Genomic DNA, 16433 nt, shown 5'->3' on the forward strand with positions numbered 1-16433 from the left:
TCTCAAACATGAACTGGAATATAGAAGGTTTTCTATAAAGCCGGACAGAGGGCAAAAAAACAGAGTAAGATTTTATATTTCCCATGACAATATTCACCAGCACAAATTGAAGGGTGAATTGTTCTCCCTTTTTCCACAAACCTAAATAAAAACTTTTCAGGGGATCTCATGTGTTCCTACTCAATCTAAAAGTAAAGAATAAAAGTTTTTTTGTTACAAAAAAAACAATCATATCTTTGCTAAAAGGTATTAAGGCTCCTTGATTCATTTTAGTATTTTTGGATTTTCATTTCATTCCTTTTTGTTTTATTACAGGTTTAATCGAGATTGAAACCAGTTTAAATGAAAGTCTGCAGAACAAGTACAAATTTTCTATGTATTTTATATTTTTCAAAAGATCATTAAACAAAGCAGCACATTTGTTCATTATAGATGTAGGAACTAAAATCCCACTAAACGTAAAACTTGATTGTGTTAGCAGAGGGATACTGAATGCAATAACTAGAATTATTCATATAAAGTGATCTTTCCATAATGAAAATATGAAGATTATCATTGTGTTTTAACAGAATATACTAAAAAAATGCCTTTTCTGCTTGCTATTCCTAATACAACTTTGGGATTTATTAACTCAAAAGCAAGGATCAAATGTAGTAAAACCTCCTGCTTTTATTTGTATTACAGATCACAAAGTAATGCCATTTTGTTTAATCACAATAGGTTTTCAAAATAGAATTTCTAGTTTTGATATATTGATTATTCAGATATATTTCTCCTCTCATGCCACATTACCAGTGCAGCGCCCTAAATTTTGCACTACCCCCAAAATACCCCACCACCTTTCTGTCCCCCTTCACACTTCCCAGGTCTTCCCAGCCTTTGTATTACACTTTATGACTTTGCTGGAAGATCAGTGTTATCACACTCACCTAGTCACTATGGGTGTATGATCATGGCATAATCTTTTTTTTCTCCTCTAGGCATGTTTATTTTGTAAGAAGCTCTACTTATATACATAGATAAGACATAGAAGCATTTTTATGCAGGTCTGCCTCATACCATAGCCTCATACCAACTCCACACAATACCTTTAATAAATTCGACCTTTGTGAATTTCTCTGTGCTTTTTTCATAGTGATGCCAAGTTACGTGTCAAGCGAATCCTTGGGATGCCTGGTAGGGATGTGACAATTCCTAATAATGCAAAATAAACTGATAAAAGTGTTGCCCAACTTCACAGTTTAAGTAGCAATATTCCATTGATTATTCTGTAAGTTCATGCTGGATGAATGGGGCTGTGTGAAGTGTGTTTACAATCAAATTCAGTCGAATCTTAGTCAGGTTCATTAAAAGGGTTTCTCTGTCTTGTATATCTGTCCAAAGTTCATCTTTAACTCTTTTGCAACATATCAGTCTCATGTTGTATTAACAGTTGGAGTTGATTGAGCCAAGGCAGCTCGAGCTTGTCAACTGAAAACTTCAACACTTACTTAGAACAAAATGTTTAACTTCAGCCTAAAGTTGTATTGTATCTTGCACATTAATTGAACTTTCCAACATATATTCAAGCTGAAATAAAGCAATTTTCAAAATAGTTTTCACAACATGTAATGTTGCTACGTTTATCAAGGTCCCTTCTGTCGATCAAGTAATACAAGATATAAACTTGGGAGAGAATTGTGAAAGAGGTGCATTGGCCATCAAAAATATTCACAGCAACATGAAACATATAGTTCCCATGTGACCTGGCCAGCCCAGTAAGCAGCATAATCAGAAAATACAACATACTATTGGCCATGGAAGTTGGCAGGCCCTAGTTTTTAAAAAAAATTCTCCCAGGTCTTCAGTTAAGAGCCCTAGTTCTCAATACTAGGGAAGGTCATACTGCTAAATCCATGTACCATGTAGAAGAAAAGGGAGTGATTGTCATTCTGCAAAGAGACACAAAGACTTATGTGCTGTTCAAACTTCAGTGTTGGCAATAACTGTTTTTAGAGACATTCAATCTGATATTACAGGCCAAACAGCAGTCAGATAGACTGTCTGCAATACATAAGGTAATAAGGGGCACCATGAGGTGGAAAAACCATAAATGGATTATGGTAGAATGGGGCCCAAAGAAAGGACTCTTTGTAAAGTTGCAAACCCAATTAGTTTACTCACCCCATTATAAATCTACTGCCTACAATGCATCCTTCTAAGTGATGTGATCGGTGGTTATAAAGCTATGACCATGTGTAATTTCTCCTTGGTTTATTGCAATATTATATATGTTGTTGCTTGGACCCCTGGATACCCACCAGGTTCTAAGCTTCTATATATTTTGCCCTGTGAATGATTGAGTTCTGGAAAGACCATGAAAATATTTATTCATTGATGTAGCACGTCACAAGTTTACTCGTTAATGTTACTCGTTAGTAATGTTAAAATTTGTTTTAACTTGTCATAATACTTAAGACATTTACTTTATTGTAGCCAGTGTTTAATACCATGTGCCTTCACTGAACTGCTATTTCTTGTTCTTTTTAGGAGCACAAATCATTAGAAGTGATGGCACCAAGTTGTATGTCAGTTTTCAGAACAATCCATATAAAAGAGTTCCAAAAGAAATAAAACGTCTTCTTTCCAGCGAATGGTTGACCAAGTTCGTGCCAGCGGTGTACACTGTGGTGTTCTGTTTGTCTCTTCCACTGAATATTATGGCAGTTTTGATATTTTTAATTAAGATCAAAATTAAAAAGCCGGCAGTGGTGTACATGCTAAATCTGTCAATTGCCGATTTGTTATTTGTTTGCATGCTGCCTTTCAACATTGTGTATAGGTTCACTGGAAATAACTGGCTGGCTGGAGATGCATTATGCCATGTTGTTATTGCAGGATTCTATTTTAACATGTATTGCTCTATCCTGCTCATTACAAGTATGAGTGTGGACAAGTACTTGGCTGTCATTTATCCAATACAGTCCCTCTCTTGGCGTTCTTTAACTAGGGCATGGATAGTATGTTTCTTAATTTGGCTTATATCCATAAGCAGCACTATTCCACTACTCCTAACTCAACAAACCTTCCACATTGAAAAGTTGGGTGTTACCACTTGCCACGATGTGCGAAATGAACAGGAAGTCGGCAGCTTCTATCTGTACTATTTCAGCACTTTTACAGCAGTTTTCTTTTTTTTACCTCTGGTCATTACAGCCTTTTGTTATGCTGCAACCATCAGAACCTTAAGTTCTTCGAAAATGGGTAACACAGAAAGGAAAAAACAAGCTGTTGTTTTAGCCATTATTGTGCTTTGCATATTTGTGTTTTGTTTTGGGCCAACAAATCTCATCTTTTTTGTTCATAATCTCCAGGTTGGTGGGGGGCCGGTTTCCCAGCTGTATTTGGGTTATTTAGTATGCACTTCTGTTAGCAGCATCAGCACCACCCTTAATCCTCTCATGTATTTTGTTTCATCTTCAAAATTGCAGAATTTTCTATGTTGCAAAAAAGATATCGCTGAACAACCAGCAAGTAGTAAACCATGAAAAGGATACCCTTTTTCATATTTTTCAGCCTATATTTAAAACCAGAACAATTTTTTTTTTCTGTAAAAAACAGTATTCCAAATAAAATCCATAAGGCCGTTTCAGACCTGCGAAGAACTACAGTGTTCTGCCGTGAACTCAACTGTGGTCCTAACCACAGTGAATGAGAGAGGTTGGGAACCATGACTTTTGGCTGCAAGGTTGGTGTTAAAGATCTGTGCCATGGCTGCAATTTGCCACTTCCAGATGCACATCAGCAGCTTCCAGGGTGCCTGGGAGCTGCCAAACTCTCGATTTTACACCACAGGAGTAAGAGCCCCTTTATTTCTTATAATTTAATGTAGTTATTCAAATGATTCCTATTTTATGGAGCTATACAATTTATTAACTACTTTGTGTGCATATGTATCCAATACATGTTCAAATGTGTATATAGATTGTGTAGATATAGTTATGTGTTATACTTGGTGATTCCAATATTCCAAAATGAGACTATTCCAAAGACTCAAATCACAATTATATTTAAATATACTTTTTAATCATGTGGTTGTATTTTTCAAATCTTATTGGACATTCTTCGTAGCTGTGTGTAATTCTTTTTCATAAAATGATCATAAATCAGTTTGAAAAAAAAAATTTGAATGCAAACATCTGTTTCCTTGTTTTTTGGAATACCTTAATACAAATTACTAGATTCTTAGTTAACCCTTATGTTAGCAAAACCCAAAAGTAAACCTGTTTATCTGATTGCAGCAGTATAAAATGTACAGAAATACGACTTCTCTACTACTTTTCTGTCAAGTGGCCCATATATGTCTTTAGCCCTGCCTTCCAGTGACATGGGCCCTTATTTTCTTCTTCAGTAGTGGGGGTCCTTATTCCTAGACAAAGTGGTTTTCTGCATTTCTACAAGCATGTCATTTAAAAGGTGCCTAAAATACAGCATAGAAAGCGCACTATAATTTCCATGCAAATACTGTCACATTGAAAGAATATCTAACACTTTTAGTTAGTTAGTTAGTTAGTTAGTTTCAAACATGCTAAAAGACAGAGCACTGGAAGTGGTGACAAGAATTACATTTGTTCTAAATGAGAACTTCAGAGATATGTAAAAAGTTTTTTTTTTTTTTTTTATCCCTGAGTAGGCATTAAATAAAGGGGTTATTATTATTATTATTATTAAACATTATGGGTTATGAATTTCCATTTCATTGTACAGCAAGTCTTTTGAACCATGACACAGCTACAAAATGAAATCCAAAAATAAATAGATTAACATAACTTTCACAACAAATTGTACTAAATTGTCATCTTCAATGTCAAGCAACACACTTGGATTGATTTACTAAAGGAGTTTATGCTGATCACTTAGTCATGTTAATTATCACCTTGCAAGGAGCTTGGTGATTGTGGTAAATGTACTTTGCAAAGAAATCCCAAATATGTACAAAGAATTTAAAAAAAAATGGGATTTTTGATTCTATGTGACCTGGAAAGCTGAAGTCAAAGCTTCACCTCATTCTTTAAGCTAACATTGCAAAGTGAACAGCTTATTTGTCTTTAAGTAAATCAATGCAAATTTGGAAACCAAGCCTGAAACAGTTTGCAAAGGTGACAATTGATTGTCAGCTTCTCTGACAAGTAGAAAATGTTGCAAAAAGAGCCAGAGACAGTTTTCAAACACAGCAATATATTATCTGTAGGAAAGTTGAAATAGAACATTACTACAATGCACAAAGAACAGTTACATTAACGCACATAATGCTTTGCCTAAATAATGTATTGTTTCACTCCTTCTAACTGACTACTGAGGGGCAGGAAAGTTTTTAACTGGGTGCAAGGGAATAAACTGAGGCAGAAAATAATTATGGCATCCATAAGTCCTTCAAACAATGAACATGCAGTTGCAAAACTATGAATTTTGGTGAAACGGGACAATTATTGACAAGGTCCACCTGAAAATGGGCCAAGATAGCTGCAATGTAACACCAAGTTTACTCATCCTTATTTCTGAGTGCTTAGAAATAATTGGAGGAATAACAGCACCTAAGTTATTTCTAACCATTATTTGAAATGGATTTTAAGACATTACCCATATATTTATAAATAATTTATAGTAATAACAGTTAAAAGCGTGTATCATCGCCCAGCAAATCTGTAAGACTGTTTAAACAAGATAATACATTATTTAGGCAAAGCATTTTGTGCGTTAATGTAAATGTAATTGCTAACTGGACTCTGAGTAAGACATATAGAGCATATCCGAGCTTATATTAAATGGATAAATAACTGTTATATCCCATTAACAGAAAATCATTGCACTCTTTGAGGCTGCTGAGATTTTTTTTTTACTTCCCTATTTAAGACTATTTAAGAGATATAATGATACAAATTGACCCATTAGTTGCTTCATGGGGGTTGGGTAATAATCAAGACATGTTAAAGGTATTTTCTTTTTGTACTACCGATCTAGTCTCATTAGTGATGATTTATGTTTAAAATTTTAACAATTAATGCTAAAGGGCTGAATAGTCCACATAAACGCTCTGCGTTGTGGTCCACGGCCAAACATCATGGCTGTGAAATTATATGTGCTCAGGAAACACATTTCTGGGCGTCTAGCTTTCCTAAATGTACCCATAAAATTTTTCTACATATTTTTATTGCCAACGGAGAGAAGAAAAGAAAAAGGATACTTATAGCTATTAACAAGTCTGTAGCGTTTCAATTGCATGAGAGCATCATAGACCCTGAGGCTAGGTATATCATATTAACATGCAATATCAATAATGTACCATTCACACATATAGTGAATATTTATTCTCCTAATACTGGACAATTAAGATTTTTGAGATCAGTAATGAAAAAGGTTCAACAGGTACAGAAGGGACATTCTGCACCTGTTGAACCTTTGTGACTTTGAAGCTTGATGTCTCCGTAATAAAGCAATATAAAAGGATTACTATGCAACCTTTTTTGGAGCAATTTAATCTATATGATGTATGGTGATGCCTTCATGCATCCGAAAAAAACTATACTTATTATTCGGCCTCACATAATTCATATTTCCGTATGGATATGTTTTTAATGGATAAGAGCTTATTAGGGAAAAATCTCTCGGATAGAAATAGACAATATTACCTGGTCAGAACATGCTCCAGTGATTCTAAGTGTAGAAGACCAATTTCATACAGCATTCCCTAGGATCTGGCAGGCTAATCTGAGATTTTTTACGGATTTGGAACATTCTGCTCAAATACGCAAAATTTTAAATGAATTTTTTTCCCTTTATTGATACTCCAGATATAAATCTTTATATTGTGGGATGCCCATGAAGCATACCCAAGAGGTATTTTGATTCAACTGGCGTCCAGAGATAAAAAGATCAGAGGCCAGCAATTGGCCTCACTCTTTAAAACTATTCATACTTTGCAAAGCGAACATAAAATGAATCCTACTGCTAAATTGACAGAACAACTGTTCAATTGTAGACAAGATTACTTTTTCTACACAACCATACACAAATTATTCAAAAATTACAGTTAAAACAATATATACAGGGTAATAAAGCATCTAAACTTTTGGGTGTTAAATTTATGAATAAGAGTGCAACGTTCAAAAACTCCATTTGTGTTTAAAGCCGGAACCAATATTAAACTTATGAACCCGCAAGATATAGCAGAAGAATTTTGTAAATACTACACGGCTTTATATATTCTTAAGGAAGATTCGCTTGTGCACCAACCAAAAATAGATGTGATTGAGAAATTTTTAGAGAAGTTGGAACTACCTAAAGTCCATAAAACTAGCTAAAGGCCTTAAAACAGCTTAATTCACCTTTATGAATAGAAGAGATACAGAAAGTTATTAGGTTGCTTTCGCCCAATTAAACACCAGGAGCGGATGGTTTACTAGGCAAATATTATAAAGGGTTTCAGGAAGTATTGGCTCCTTCTAGTGCATTTCCTTCTGAATTGTTGCAGGCCACTATTGTTACCATCCCTAAGCATGGGAAGGACCCAGTTTCACCTCCAAACTTTCGCCCAATCTCACTATTGAATACGGACATTAAGATCTATGAGAAACTATTAGCTAATCGACTTTATACCCTTATTCCAGCTTTGATAAAACCTGAACAAGTGGGGTTTGTTAGAGGGCGACAAGCCCTTGATGGTACTCGTTGCATGTTAAATATTATGAGATACGCTAAAATATATAGGATCCCATCTGTAGTTCTTGCTTTAGATGCAGAAAGGGCATTTGACAGACTACACTGGCGGTATCTGTTTAAAGTACTATCTAATTTCAGGTTTAAAGAATTGATTTTCAGGCCATTACAGCCTTATACTCTAATCTTACAGCTAGAGTTCTGACCTCAGGTACTCTGTCGCAACTTTTTTCAGTAACAAATGGTACTAGGCAGGGATGTCCCCTGTCTCCTGTTATTTTTGTTTTGGCAATGGAACCTCTGGCTGAGTTTGTAAGAGGCCATGAGGAGATACGGGGCATCACTATAGATTCCATGCAACATAAAATAGGGTTATACACGGACAATGTAATTCTGACCCTGACAGATCCAGCCTCTTCTCTTCCTGCAGTACATAAGGTATTACAATATTTCAGGAAGCTTTCATACTATAAACTTAACCATATAATGTCCCAAGTGCTACCTATGGAATTGACCTGTGCCCAAATAATTAAGCTAAGAGTAAAATCTACTTTCCAATGGGAATCTAAAGAGATATCATATCTGATATCTTGATCTTTCTTGATCTTTCAACAAAACTTTTTAGTGCTTCTATCGAAATTTAAGGAAGATTTTCCTAATATGGCTTAACAGGAAGTGTCTTTGGTAGGCAGAGTGGCGGCTTTTAAGAGGATGGTGTTACCCATATATATGTACCTAATACCTATATATTTTTAGAACTCTGCCAATACAAATTCCTAAATCCTTTTTCAGGTCTATACATAGTTTATTGATGAGATATGTTTGGGCCTATAGAAAAGCCAGGGTTAGACATGCAGTTATGATTAAACATAAGAAAACTGGAGGCTAGGACTACCAGACTTACATGATTATTATAAAGCATCAGTATTGACTGAGTTACAATATTTTTTTACTGAATTTAATGATAGATTAGGGAATAATTTGGAGCATTCTTTTTGTAAGAAGAAGAATTTGCTGACTTTATTCCTGGCAAAGTCAATAGATTCTTCAATAGGGCTGCCTGCTTATTCAACAATACAGGCTGCCTTTTCAGTTTGGTCTGGAGTGGTTTCCAAGACCAAAACGAATACAGTAACCACGGAATTTCCGATATCAATGGGAGATTGAATTGAATATAACCTTTCCAGATGAACATTGGCAAAGGGCTATTCAATCTGCCTATAAATACACACAATGTATTTCTCAGTGGGAATCCTACCTCAAAATATTGCTTAGGTGGTATAGAACATCATATGTAATATAGAAATATGATTTGTCAGTATCATAACGTTGGCGGTTATGTGGCCAAGTGGGCTCATTGAGCCATATTTTTGGGTATTGTAAAGGTATAAAATCCATCTGGAATGAGATATTTAAGTTGTTGTCAGAGGTGACAGGAATAATTGTACGACATACCCCTTCCTTGGCTTTGCTTAATTTGGGGATTGAACAATATCCAATGGAATAAAGACCATTGGTGGCACACTGTTTATGCACAACTAGACAGACCATAGTAGTTTCCTGGAAATGTATTGAAGCCCCTAATTTAAGTGATATATTAGGCAGGTTAAACTTGCATGTTTTATATGAAAAACTGTTTGCTGAAATTGAAGGTACAATAACCAAGTTTTACATATACTGGTCCCCATGGATCAAACATCCTAAATGTACATTTTGAATGTGATCAAACAGATTAAATTCCATAGCACTGACCTTAATTATTGGATACTACTTTCCTTTTGTATATTGTGTATATTTGTATTGCATAAATTACTAAAAAGAATTTAATAAAAATTACCTTAAAAAAAAAAAAAAAAAAAAAAAAAAAAAATTGTGTATTCGAATCGAAAGACATTAGAATTATCCCCAGATCAATGTATTATTAGGCAACATTGTATGTCTGTTTAATTTTCTAATTTACGTTGGTTATACACTCTGTATATATTGTAACAATGTAATATTAGGCAACTTCGTATTTTTGTATTTCTCATATACGTTGGTTATACACTCTGTATATATTGAAACAATGTAATATTAGGCAACTTTATATTTTTGTTCATAATTCTCAATTAAGTTAGTAATACACACTGTAACTTCCAATATAAGTAGGAAGTGGACCTAGATTCTGCGAAACGTGTAGAAGTTTCAGAATACCTCACTGAGAGAGTTTTCCATAAGGAGATCTACATGAGTGATGTACTTCCATTTTGCTTTTTTTGCATTACACATTTTAACAAAATATCTTCTGAATAAAGTTGTACTTTGGTGTTTTATTTATGTATGAATGTAATTATTCGCTCTTGATACTCCCATCTAGTCCTCCTGGGAGGAGTCCTGGACTCCCACGTATGACGTAGGTCTCAGGAGACTTAGTTCACTATTAAAAGCGTTCACTACTGACAGCTCTGATCCTATTCTCTCTCACAATACCGCAGGAGAAATTTTTGCAAGGCAATCCACACAGGGAAATCTCTCCAACCTTTTTCCCTCTGCTCTGCCTTATAAAGCTCCACCACTATTATGGCGTCTGTTAACTTGCTAGTTAACCCTTTCTATTACCTCGCATGTTACCACCAACAAGACTTTTGTTAACCAGGAGGTTAACCCTTGAAAGTAGGAGTTATATCCATTTTATTTCTTTACCTACCTGTTGGGAGAATGTTCTGTTTTATTTATTATTCCCCCACAATTTATTTTGACAGATTAAAAGTTTGCAACTACTTTACAAATTCAGTCATTACTCTGCTGAAGTCAAGTGAGTTGTAAATAAATATACCACAACTTACTTTAGTTTAAGTCCAACGTCTTATAATGTAATTCACGTCCAACTCCTATATTTTTTGCCATATGTTAAATTTCAGATTTTTACACAGATGATCTGTGCAAGACTGTAGACCATAGTTCTTACTTTGTATATTATGAAGTGAGTACATTACAAATATTTGCATTTATATACATCAACATTTTTTTTGATGTTTGTTGACTAACATGAAGTACCTGTTTTTAGAACTAATACTTATTTTCTTTATTAGTTACATGATTATGGTTATCAATTATACCCCTGAGGAAGCCTTTCCAGGGAAAACGCATCGGGTATTATAACCTAACACTGAATTCCATTATGGAGAACGCTTGTATCTACAAACAACCAGCATCCACTTATTATCGGATTGCTGAACCCAGCACAATACCGATGCAAACATCACCTCTCTATAACACTTTAAAGAGATATTCGTCTGCCATGTAACAATGTGTTGATACTTATTCTGCATACATATTTGATATGTATGCTGTATATTTCACATATGCACTGTATTTAGGTATATTTAAAACTAATAACACTCATTTCGCAATTCCATGCTTGAGACATGGTCTGCGGTTCTAGCGGGTGCACCCCCCCAGGGGGGTCCTTTTCTGACCCAGTGGGGGGTGGACTGGCCAGAGCGGCGGACCACCAAAGAATTCTTTTAAAATAAGAATGGGCACACATGCCCATTCCCTAAAAAAGTGAGGGCATGGCGTTTCCACATGTGCCCACCCCACTACACCCCTGCCTATGAGGGGTTAACGTGCTAGAGATCTACTGACCCATGTGAAGATGGCCAAATTGAGGATTGTCCTTCCTTTGTATATCCTAAAGTTGAGCCTGCCTCAGTCAAGGAAGTGTTCATATAGCTAAAAGGATATCACTTAGTAAGTGGATTTGGTACTTGTTTAGTCTGTAATACAGGATATTTTAGTTGTACTTAAAGGTCAGTACTTTGGGGTGCTTGATAGAGTTGGAACAAAAGTCAAAGGCGGGTCAATTAAATAGGACGGTGTGAAACGAAAATAGCACCAACAAATGAATCCAGTCTACATTTCCCAGCATTTATGCAATACAGAGGAAATTATGTGCCAGACTCATTGTCACAGGAAGCACGTATTAAGCAATTGTCTGAGAGCAATATGTTTATTGGAAACTAAAAGGTACACAGGGTCCTGGCTATCTGGATAGGTGCACAGCTACACAATGGGGTCTGAATTTATAATGTAGATTTTTATGATAATGGGTTTTAACAATCACAGTGTTAGAGACAAGAGGAGGCAGATGCAGCTGACTGACATAAATAATTCCTTTATGGTAGGGATAGTAGCTTTATCACTGAGCACAAGAACTGGGAAGTTCTTATTTACCTGAATATAAACCAACTCATGAAACACATGAAAATGCTTTGGCTTGAGTATATACTAGGGTACAAATGTGGCCATCACTGCTAACTCTCAAAGCACTAATCAACAGAAATGCCAATAAATATATTGTAAATATTAAGCCAACAGTGTGTTAATTTTCAAACATTTATTTATAATGTATAACAAGAAATAAATCACATGGGATTTACCAGTAGATGGCCACATAGGCTAATAAACTGAGATTCTTTTATAATAATTTATAATTGTTTATGGTTTATAATTGAGTATATATGGTATTGTTTTTCATAATAATCCCATTAGTATTAGTAAGGTATAGACCCATCCATAAATTGGGAAGTAATATTTCTTATCTTACGTAGGCTGCTATAGCATCTTGGAATCAAGTCAAAATCTACATGGAAAAATCTACATTTCCAAAATCTAGATTATGTAGATAATCTACAAAAATGTAGATTATAATATATAATATATAAATATAATATATATAAATATAAATTATAACATTATAATTTTTCCCATGAGAAGTAATGGCACAAAGTCAACAAAGCACAACTACAAGAAAAACAGTAGTTCACTCAATCAAGCTAAATAGCTCACATATGAAAGCTCACAGGGCAGAGAAATAGGTCAAAGAGAGCAAAAGGTACGAAGCGAAAAATACTCTGGGCTCAAAGTATACATGAAGCCAATTGATGAACCTAACACCTTCAATATAGAAGATTTACGGTAATGGTGGAAAATAAATGCATACCAACCAAAAAATGGCAAATTCCCAATGGGGTTCATATATAAAAAGCTTGAGAGGTGACCTGCCTTAAGCTGCTTCAGGGCCAATGGCCCCCAGCTTAATGAAATGCTGTTACCAGCAGCAGAAGAGAACAAAGAATCCCCCTGTATGACTGCATACACCAGTAACACAGAGACAAAAAAAGCAGTAACAGACAGGGCAGGGCAATAAGTTATACACAGCATAACATACCAAGAGAAAAACTCCCTGGGCTCCAAGTATACATGAAGCCTGTGGATGTAGGATTAGTAGTATACCTTAAAAAATAATATTTAGAAAAAGTGACAATGAATATGTATTCTTTCTAAGAGACATTCAGACTAACTACATGATATATTTCTGTATATTCATAGAGAATACACAATCAATGACTCATTTACAGTTTTATAAACTCCACAAATATTTTTTGTACAGCTGTGTTTAACATATGCAGTCCTCTGGCCAAAGGCCATCTTTGTCATCAGTTAAGCATAGCTAAGAGGAGCATATTCAGCCCATTTGAACAGGATTATATATGTAGCATTTTCTATATATTGCAAAGACTGGATGGTCCATAGTTAGTTTACTATGTAAATTCTTTGTGAACATCTAACCCCAGGTCCCAACACTAATCTAACCTAACCCTGTACACGTAAAGTACCCTTCATTCTCTACAGTCACTGTATAACATAATGAGAGCCTTGGTGCTAAATCCTTGGCTAAACGAGCCAATTAATTTTCCAATTGATAATTCATCAGTTGAAAATCCTTAGACACTGCACACATGGCCCACCTTTTGATAAATTCACTCAGAAAGAAAAGTCATTGTGCTGTTACCCTCATCCTGAACTGCAGAGGCCAATACAGAACCAATGCCAATCTATTGATTTATCAGAGATGCAAAGTAGCTTCATCTCCCAAATTTTGTAGCTCAACAATTATATTAAACAATGATTTGTTTGAGAATATCAAATGCTACACAGAGCTCATCTATTGGTAACAAAGAAATAATATATAACAGTACAAATAATCATATTCCAAGTTTTACATATGATCAAACCACGTTAGATAGTTAAGTACTCAGATTCCCCGACGTGGTTTGCTGTTTGGCTTCTTCAGGGGACATCACAGAGACTTATATAGGTAGAAGATCATAGTTGTTCAGTATTATGATGGTGGTGAAGTTGAGATAGTTTAGGTTTTGAGATACAGAGTTTACAAGTGGGTAATGGATTATGGTAGTTGAGATTCTTTAGTAGTGTTTGGCAGGGGAAACTACTACTGGTTCTAGGGTAGTAATAGTTCTTCAATAATCAAATTCCCGAAGGGGAAAAAGGATCCCAAAGTTTTTGGGATCTTATTGAATTCCAAGAGATTTTATCTCAAAGGGGAGAATGAGAGAAATAGCTGAGGAGCTGCAAGGGAAGTTTATTTTTGCTTCAATGGTTTTAGGAGGAAAGTGGCAGGGTAAATGAAGTCAGCTTCCAGTGAAATAACAAAATCTGCTTTTGCTTTAATATTCACCTTTAATCTACAGATTTCCCTCACATGCTGGTACATGTCCTCAGTATGGTATCTCTGAGACCAGGTCATGGGCGGTCCACTTCAATCTGTGACTGGATAGTGAGGGGAAGCAGCTCATCTCTTTGTCACTCTTATGGGGTGTGCTTTCTCTTCCTATAACATTTCTTTTTGTCAGTGTGTGAACTGATTGGCTCCTTATGCTGCTTCTTCACTTCCCAATCCAATCCAGCTATACGGGTAGTGCAAAAGGGTTATAGGAGGTCAAATGCAAGTACTTACATAGCTTGAATTTACAAAATACATTTATTGTATTAAATGATTCCAGAGCTGCGTTCATTTTGTACTTTATATCTGTATAGAGTTCAGCTTTATAAATGTGTAAAAGCAGGGCAGACTGTATGTAGAATTTGGCAATGTAGACTATTATTATTATTATTATTAAACAGGATTTATATAGCGCCAACATATTACGCAGCGCTGTACATTAAATAGGGACTAGATAAGATAAAGGCGATAACATGGCACTCACACATATAGTACATCATTAGTGTACATTATATGTATAAATGGTACTATACTACATCTTGGTAATCACAATGCTGCACTAATACTCATTTTATCACTGTGATACTATTCTGAGTCAACTCATTTCCAGTCTGTATCCTGTCGGTCTAATTGCCAAAAGCATTTGACACTGAGATTACATCTTCTAAATGGCACTTCAGCAGGCAAGTCTTCCACTTTATATTCTGGTATTTGCATAGAGAAAGAGAGGGAAGGAACCTAATATACAGTAGCCTGAAATCCCACTGTCAGCTTGGAATTTTTACTGACATATTTTCCTGTAATATCTGAATTCCAAGCCCTTGCTCCAGGATATATGCAACACTCACTAATGACATTCCACTTCCTCCACTATCCCTTCTTTACAGTTGTTTCGGGATGCTGAGAATATAAAATGTTTTCTTCTTCTAAAGCAAAAAGCTTTTCTCCTTTCCCTAGTGTTTTTTTGGGCAATTAGGCAAGAAAGACAGTGATCCCCCTCCCTATTAACCAAAGGAAAGGATACACCCAGCCTGTAAAAGGAAATCTTATCGGCATTTGTGTTTCAAGATTGAACGTATAACACTCTGGAAACTGCAGGGATAAAGCGATAAAATTATTTTTGGAAAAACATCGTCTTCAAACAAATCATGAGGCTAATTTTCCTCTTCCTAGTCTTCCTCCTAAGTTTACCAAGCAGGACAGTACTTTGCAAGAACAGTACAACAGGTAAGTTGCAGAAATGTAAACTACTTTGTAAGAGTAAATGTCTTCAGATTTTCTACATACTGCAAAGACTCAATTGCTTGATATTTTAGTTTTTGATAGATGCAGAGTTAAACCACCTGACTATACTGCTGTGGTAATCATAAAGCGTTGCCACTATACTGCTGTTTTTTTTTATTTATTTTATGGATTATTGAAGAATGAAACAGGTGACTGAAACGGCTAGGAACTCCTAAATTTCCAAAAAAGGACTGCAAGCAGTTATTATTATTAAACAGGATTTATTTAGCGCAACATATTACACTGCGCTGTACATTAAATTTATGGGGTCCACACTGAGAGTATCCAGTACATAAAAAGCCAATTACTGACTCAGTCTTCTATGGTTTTATTCATAAGAAAAATATAACCTTATAAGCCAATTTAGCTTTAACTTACTAAAAAATTGTGATTTTTTTTTAAAGCCGGAGGTTTATGTTTGGGAGATGCCTATAATCAATCATACACGACTTTCTTTAATTCTTGGGGCACAAGCAAAGATATGTTAGTGCTTAAAGTGTTAGCACAGCCAAAAATTAAAAAGAATGCAATACTTTGTATTTGTGTGCTTAAAACATTTATTTTTAGCCTTTACTAAAAACAAAAAATAACAGTCTTGAGATCTGTTCATTTTTGGTTAGAAGAATAATAATTGTTCTGTCTCGAAGAATACCATAGTCACTGTTGTTTCCCACCAGATAAGCTAGTGGTCAGGGTGTTTGGCATATGCCTCCCCAGCCCTCACACATGTCTAAAATCAAATTTTCCTGATTATGATATCATGTCCAGGAAGATTCCTGAAGGTCAGTGAATCATTCTTGCATATGCCACCTACTCTACTATCTGTAGCAGGTTATAGTGGACATCAAAAGCTTTGCTTATAAGTATTAAAAAAGAATAAATATTC

General features: G+C 35.3%; 1 protein-coding gene across 1 annotated transcript; it reads left to right on the plus strand.

Annotated features, from left to right (window-relative positions):
- The first annotated feature begins 2699 nt into the window (after positions 1-2699).
- Positions 2700-3527, plus strand: LOC140332770 (proteinase-activated receptor 1-like). Its single transcript, XM_072413965.1, has one exon. It carries the CDS (start codon positions 2700-2702, stop codon positions 3525-3527), a length of 828 nt encoding a protein of 275 aa, XP_072270066.1.
- The last annotated feature ends 12906 nt before the right edge of the window (positions 3528-16433 follow it).

The sequence above is a fragment of the Pyxicephalus adspersus genome, chromosome 6 (assembly GCF_032062135.1).
Source record: "Pyxicephalus adspersus chromosome 6, UCB_Pads_2.0, whole genome shotgun sequence".
Classification (NCBI taxonomy): Eukaryota; Metazoa; Chordata; class Amphibia; order Anura; family Pyxicephalidae; genus Pyxicephalus; species Pyxicephalus adspersus.